Genomic DNA, 7,395 nt, shown 5'->3' on the forward strand with positions numbered 1-7,395 from the left:
AGCCATGTCGGCCAGCCATGTTGGGAAAGTTGCCCGATCCGGCATCGTTGCCCATCACCGCGCTCTAGGACAAAACGGGAAATTTAACCGCACGCATGCACGGACCGGTGTGCTTTGCCTTCTACGGCGCTCTTCGTCATGGGTAGTTCGCCTGCTGGTCCGATGATCATCAGAATATCGAAACCTTGCAAGAGCTCATCTGATGGCACGGCTGGTGAGGGACGCAGCGCCACTAGCTGGTTACACTGTCCGCGGAATACAGGAACACAGCCTTCTTCAAGTCCCTACAAGAAAATTGCCAACATGGGCCTAGCGATCTTCGAACTGGGCGTATGTTGCGGCTATGTTTCCTCTTTGAGCGATCGGCAAGTCTGGCAGCTGAGAGGCCAACGGCCATTGCGTGGACGCTTCTTCCCCACACATCGCTTATCTGCCGGACATGACCACGCATGGGCGAAGGACGCCCCGCGATGACCGACGATGGGCTGGAACTCCGCAAATGTCATCCTGGCAGCTGGCGCCTTATCGCGACCCTCGAGACGGTTGTCACGGGTAGGGGTAGCTGAGGGGTAGCAATGCCGTCTTGATAGCAAGTATACCCGTCGTCTGGGAGGGTGCTGCTGCGGTCGGCTGTCTCCTCATACATGAAGTCGACGCCGCAGGCTCAGCCAAAGCGGAAGGTCGCATGGCACGAGGCGATGTTGATGCTCAGGATCTGGCTGCCTTGGGCCACGAGCAGATGCTCACCCGGAAATCCAGCCTCGTGAGCATGCTTGCCATGGCCTTTTGCGTCCTCGGAATCTGGGCCGTCTTTGCGCAGAACCTGTCCGCCGCCCTCGAAACCGGAGGTCCCGTCAGCATCTTCTGGGGCATCCTCCTCGTTCTCTTCTGCAACGTTTGCATCGCCGTGTCCCTGGGCGAGATGTGCAGCAGCATGCCCACTGCGTTGGGCCAGGCATACTGGGTCTCTCGCCTCTGGGATGCGCCCTCTGGGAGGCTGCTTTCCTACATGTGCGCCTGGACGAACACGTTCGGCTAGTGGGCCCTGACGGCGTCGCAGAATGCCTTCATGACCGAGCTTCTCCTCAGCATGAAGGTCATTTTCGATGTTGACTGGCCGTGGGCGACCCGTGGCTGGACCCTCTTCCTGGTTTACATTGCCATCACTCTATTCTTCAACGGCTTCAACCTGATTGCATGCCGTAGCGATAAGACGCTACCTTCCTTCAACAATGGAGTCGGCGTTGGCTTCGTCGCCCTCTTCGCCGTCATCAGTTTGGCACTACTTATCTCGGTTGGGACGAAACCAGACTTGGAATTTCAGCCAGCATCCTTCGTCCTGGGAGGTTGGACAAATACGACTGTCTGGTCCGATGGAGTGACATGGCTTGTCGGTCTCATCCAGTCAGCATATGGTGTGTACTTCCAACTCCAACTTCTCAGCGGCGCCTTGTGGCGTGAACTCGCCCGCTTTTCTGACGCCAGACAGGTCTGACTGCTTTCGACGCCGTCATCCACATGGTCGAGGAGATGCCGTCGCCCCGTCGCGACGCCCCGAAAGCCATGTATCTCGCCGTCATCTGTGGCGCTGCCTCGGGGTTCATCTTCATGTTGGCCACGCTGTTCAGCATCCAAGACTTCGACATGGTCCTCAACACACCCACGGGCTTCCCCTTCATCCAGGTCCTCGAAGACGCCCTAGGCCGAACAGCAGGCACCGTGCTCGTCGCCCTCTTCATCGTGAACGGCTTCGGCCAGGGCATCAGCGTCATGACCTCGGCGTCGCGGCTGACCTGGGGTTTCGCCCGCGACGGCGGCCTCCCCTGGGGTTCGTACTTCTCCCACGTGGACCCGACCTGGAAGGTGCCGGCGCGCGCCCTCTGGCTGCAGTGCTTCATCGTCTGCCTCATCGGCGTGCTCTACACCTTCGCGTCGACGGTCCTCGAGGCCGTGCTCGCCGTCAGCACCATCGCCCTGACCATCTCGTACGCCATTCCCATCTCCGTCCTGCTCGTCGTCGACCGCGACAAGCTGCCGCCAGGAAACTTCTCCCTCGGCCGGCTCGGCCCCGTCGCCAATTGGGTGTCGCTCGTCTACTGCGCCGTCACGACCGTCTTCTTCTTCTTCCCCAGCTCGCCCAACCCCTCGGCCACCGACATGAACTACGCCATCGCCGTCTTTGGCGTCATGCTGCTCGTTTCCTTTCTGTTCTGGGTCGCCAGGGGGCGGGTCACGTACCTCCGCACCCAGGGCTCGGCGGAGCGTGACGTACAGGCCCGGCGTTGGGAGATGGAGAGCTATGACGGGCTCGCGGTGGCCGAGAGCCATGCGCTGGCCACAAAGTCGAGCCATGTCGGGTTAGCCAAAGCTCGCGACTGATCATCACACTGTCAGGTTGACTCTGACTGTAACGAACGCTGCCTATTTCTTTGTAGTCTCCTATGGTCCATATCGTAGCATACCTTACTTGTCGGAATGATTGCTTGAATCCGTTGGTCAGATTGGCAGCGGATTGAATACACTGTTTCATAAAGGCACGCCTGTGAAGTAGATCAACTTGACCAAAAAAGACACTCATAGTACCATTGGCGAAGTATCAGAAGCCCGTCATACGGCCTCAATTAACATATGCCTTGCCGGCCAGACTACTATGTGCACACGTCAGGGGTGGTCCCCAACCCCGTCATCATGGCGCGTATATAATTCGAGCATATTCCAATGCCAAAACCAAAGTCCCGGTGCTGAGATTTTCAAAAACTGGCAAGGACAAAGTAAAAGGCATTCATGACTGGATATCTCTGCTCGCAACCCTGTGCTCCTACAAATGAGTGACTCCTCCCTGCGCACATGTCCCATTTTGTTTCCGATGCCCTTCCTGATGCCGGTGTCGATCCGGGCAGAACCTACAATATCTACAAAAACGAAAGGGGGTAAAGGGGAATCATAGACAGAGGAGCCAAACGCCGACACCCAAATATTGCTGCATCCTTGGTCGGCGATGCTCTCTGCCAAGTAGGTGTATTAAATAGCGAGGGTGTGGGGTCACCTTGGTGCCCCGTTCACCTTCTCCGGATCTCTTGGTGTGGTCGCGGCTCCGTTTGTCGGAACTTCATGTGCCACTGGTTTCTCCCGAATGGCGTCTTCAGGCGTCGTTTTCCTCGTCAAGCTTGACGTTTCTGCCTCTTCTTCAGGAATGGTGGCGAATTTCATGAGCACCTGCTTGAGCGCTGGACGCCGGATCGGCTTGCTCAAGAACTCATCCATACCACTGTCCATGCACTCCTTCACATTGCTGGCCTCCGAGAACGCCGTCAGCGCCACAATGGGCGCCTTGTAACCCATTTTGCGAATGAGTTTGGTTGACTGCAGACCGTCGAGGTTAGGCATCTGGACATCCATAAAGATCACATCAAAACGGAGGTTTTCGTCCATGTTGGCCTTGACCAGGTCGTACGCTTCCTGACCGTCTTTGGCGATCGTCACGTCGTAGACCTCTTCTAGCTTCAACATCTTACTGACGACCTCGATATTGGTTGAGTTGTCATCGGCGACCAAGACTCGCAGTTTGCCCTTGCCGTTTTTATTCGCGATGGCGCGCTTAATGGCGTCCATCTGATCTTTCGTGTTGCTGGCCGGTTTCGGCGTGGGAGATGCTGGGAAGAAAGGTTGTCGCAAACCCACGAGTCTTGTCGTCTCCTGGCCGGGCTGGATCGGATCCATCTCGTCACCTGATGCGATCATGCTGCCAGTTACGCTCTTCCTTTGGGGGCTGTCTATACCTCCGTCGATGAGATCTAGACTAGGTGGCCTTGACTTGACGCTGCTCGATGCAGTGCTGGACGCTCTGTAGAGTCACATGTTAGTTGCTGGTCCCGCCCCCAACTGATGAACATGTGCATCTTACCTGTCCCTCACATATTTGAGGGGAATCTGCATCGTGAACGTCGTGCCTACTCCAACGGTACTCCTCAAAGTGATGGAACCTCCCATGAGGGTCGCCAGCTGATGACATATACTCAAACCAAGACCGGTGCCGCCAAATTTCTTGCTTAGGCCCAGGTCGCCCTGAACGAAAGGCTCGAAGACCCTCTGCTGCATGTTCTCTGGAATACCAGGGCCGGTATCCTCGACCTCGAATTCGAACATGAATTGCTTGGCGCCCGGGGGCGGTGGTGTGGGCGATCGTTCTCGTATCTGAACATGCGGTGTGGCCTTCGGATCAGCAGGGTTGATCGTAAGTGCTGTGCCCTTGTAACTAGCATTCTGAATTTGTTGCGATGATGTAGAGCCCGCCTTGGAGCTGGCCGAGTGAACCGAGCTTGAGTTCAGCCTGTGACGCGATCTACCGAATCGTCTCGAGTCTTTGGAGAAGGACGATGTGCGGCTGTCGTCGCCGCCAACCGGAGTTTCCACCTCGCCTATGCACCGGATTCTCACTTCCACCCGGCCCTCCGCTGGCGTGAATTTGAGACTGTTGCTGACGAGGTTGATGAGAACCTGCAAAATTCGGTGTTGGTCGCCCCAGAGACACATGTCTTTGAGTCGTCCCATGCCGTGGGGACCGAGGGCGGGTAGCTTCTTCTCTGCACTGGTTCTGTCCACGCCAGGGTTGATCTCGACGACCTCGGAACTCAGGAAATCAACAGAGAGGGCGATACGGCCTTCCCGCACTTGTTTGTCGAAAATGGACAGCACTTGCGTTCTGATATCAGCCAGTCTGAACTCCCTTTCTTCGAGGGCTAGTTGCTGGCCAATCTGGTTCTTGGAGAAACTGAGGAGATCCTCGAGGAGATGGAGCAGTAGGTCGCCTGACTTGTATAACGTCTTCAGGCTTTGCTTTATCCTGGTGATGTCTGTCTCCTCCATGCTGACGGCGCACATACCCAAAATGCCGTTCAGGGGCGTCTTGAGCTCGTGTGAGATGTTGGCAATGAAGAGCGTCTTGCTCTCGTTGGCAGCCTCAGCTGCCTTCTTGCTGATCTCAAGTTCTCTTGTTCGTTCCGCGACCTTTTGATCGAGTGATGAGTATTGCTTTACCAGCTCGTCGCTCATGTCGTTGAAAGTCTGCGTCAACTCGGTGAGTTCGTCTGAGATGAAGTGCTTGCGATCATCGACTTTGCCGGGGATCTTGAAACTTCTGCGCGTCGATTCGCGTTCGTGCTCCGAAGGTGACTTTTCCTTTGGTTTGTATCCCACCAGCTTGAGGAGAGCCACTGCGAGACCATCTCTTTTGGACCTCTGCGAGCGTGAAGAGATGTCACCGGACCCCGGGCTGTCGTCGTCATCGCAGTCGTAATAGCCATCCTCGTAGCCAGGTGGCGCCACGGTCTTCTCGGTGGCAGCCTTGAGCCTGCGAATGGGCATCACGCTGAGATGGGCGCAAGGGAAAATGAAGATGATAAACAAACCGGCGGTGCCAAAGACACACCCCAGGATGATATTGCGAAGTGTCGAGATGGGCGCATCTGTCTCTGACTTTGCTTGTTCGACGACAACGGTCCAGTTGACAAGAGGCGTGTTGGTCCGTGCGAAACCAACGGCGACGGGAACGTTCTGTTCGTTGTGCGTCGAGAGCATAGAGCTGGCATTGTTGACCGTGTCGAAGCGCTTGGAGAAGGAGTCGAGAACGGCAGGGAACTTCTCAATGGCAAAAGGTTCCATGTTGTTGCCATCCAAATACCTACGATCGCTGTGTCGGTCGGCCTGACCGGCGATAGGTTGAGGCGGCAAAATGAACTGCACAGGTGTGTCCCCGAACCTGTCTCTGTCAGGGAGGAAGGTAGCGTTGCTGACCGGGTTTGTAATGTCGAACCGGTTGGTTGGGCTTGTAGGACCGACCACCAATACGACGCCCGTGTCGCCCAACCCTTCCCGAGACTTGCCGACTTCGAGCAGCGATATCGATGTGAACACTAGCGTGATGTATCCAATGACAAAGTTATTCTCTCGTTGGTCTCGAATCGGCACAGAGATGGACATGAGAGCAAAAGTCTCGTTGAGGATAAGCGGCCCAAGCAGTAAGCCGCCGTTCGTAGAAATGCGAACACCTTGAAATGCTTCGGCGATGTAGGCACGCTCCTCTGGTCGAACCTGGCTGGGACGACCAAGATCGATGTAGGTGATATTAGGATAGAGCTCTGGAGGGTATCCCTCTTCCGTGTCGCTGAGGAACACAGGCTGGTTGTTGGGCCCACGGTAGGGCAGTTCGATCGGGGTTTCATTGACGCGAGCACCCGTGACATTGACGAGTCCGTAGTTGTTGCCGGTCGAGTTTCGTGAGTAGATGCGGCCTTGCAGAAGGCCACCGAGCGAGCCGACGGAGAGAGCACTCTCGAGGTCGGCTTTGGCTATTTCCCAATTTTGCTCCGTCTCGTTGCCGTTGTAAAATTCGTAAATGGAACGCTGGATCAACAGCCGCGAGGATATTGTAAGGCAGTTAGTCTGAACCAACTCAAGCTCGCTGGATATGCGCGAGGCCTTGAGAGAGGCCGTCAGGGCAAGCTGGTTGCTCTCGACATCGACGACGAAGCTGTTGACATAGATCCAAACGGGCACTGACAATATCATCAGGGCCACAAGGACAGCCAAGACGACAAGCAGTGCCAGTTGTTCCCGTATCGCGATCCGGACGCCCATCTTGCCGGGTTATGAAGTTGGGGTGAGGCGGTGGCCCAGTTTCGCAGTCATCGTACGCCGGAACGTCCACACGCTGTTTGAATGGGTACTTTGAGGAAAATGAGATGTGAACTGCTGGGGAGAGTGTCGCAGCTGATGCCAGTCGCGTTCAGATTATCGCTGCCAGTCCAATCGAAAGATTCGCGCGTCAAAATATCGGTGGGGTGAAGGTAGAATAAATGCGCGACGCTACTCTGTGCCGATCGAGAAAAGGATATTCTGCGAAGGCGCAAGATAGAGAGGTAGGCTACGAAGTTGGGAGACGGACAATTGGCGATGTCGAGATGCGATGCTGGTGAGGAAGAGGGCGGCGAGGGAGTGTCGGGGTGGTATCGTTGTCGTATCGTAAGGCGCAGGCGTGAGGGGAGGGGGAGGGGGACTGTAGAGCTGACTGTAAGGACCGATGAAGCTTGACGGCTGAGAGGCGACTGCGGACGAGAGGCAAGAGAGGTGGGAGACCAAGATTGAAGAGGGGTCTTCCGAGCCAAGAAAAGGGACGTATCGAGAGGAAGAGGGAGAAAAGAACCAAAAGCCAGTGGTGGACGGCGGGAGGACGGCGTGAGCGAGAGACCTTTTGGGTGGAAAGAGCTAAAAGGGGATTAGCACCCATGCCAGATCTGCGGAAGGAGAAAACAGCGGCTGCGGGAGGACGAGCACGGGGATTGGGATGGATTGATGGGGCGCCAGGGCGTGAGGGAGAGAGACTGAACTGAATTTGTT

The 7,395-nt window shown here is 56.1% G+C and overlaps 2 protein-coding genes across 2 annotated transcripts; one reads left to right on the forward strand and one right to left on the reverse strand.

Moving 5' to 3' along the window:
• Positions 1 to 303: 303 nt before the first annotated feature.
• On the forward strand, positions 304 to 2,379 carry VDAG_08552 (choline transport protein; the record flags this gene model as incomplete). Its single annotated transcript, XM_009652861.1, has 4 exons — positions 304 to 330; positions 614 to 964; positions 1,040 to 1,415; positions 1,490 to 2,379. The coding sequence occupies 4 exons, from the start codon at positions 304 to 306 to the stop codon at positions 2,377 to 2,379; spliced, it is 1,644 nt and encodes a 547-aa protein (XP_009651156.1).
• Positions 2,380 to 2,559: 180 nt separating this feature from the next.
• VDAG_08553 (osmosensing histidine protein kinase SLN1) lies at positions 2,560 to 6,636 on the reverse strand (the record flags this gene model as incomplete). Its single annotated transcript, XM_009652862.1, has 2 exons — positions 2,560 to 3,844; positions 3,905 to 6,636. The coding sequence occupies 2 exons, from the start codon at positions 6,634 to 6,636 to the stop codon at positions 3,043 to 3,045; spliced, it is 3,534 nt and encodes a 1,177-aa protein (XP_009651157.1). The 3' UTR covers positions 2,560 to 3,042.
• Positions 6,637 to 7,395: the final 759 nt, after the last annotated feature.

The sequence above is a fragment of the Verticillium dahliae genome, genomic scaffold, assembly GCF_000150675.1.
Source record: "Verticillium dahliae VdLs.17 supercont1.21 genomic scaffold, whole genome shotgun sequence".
NCBI classification, from domain to species: Eukaryota; Fungi; Ascomycota; class Sordariomycetes; order Glomerellales; family Plectosphaerellaceae; genus Verticillium; species Verticillium dahliae.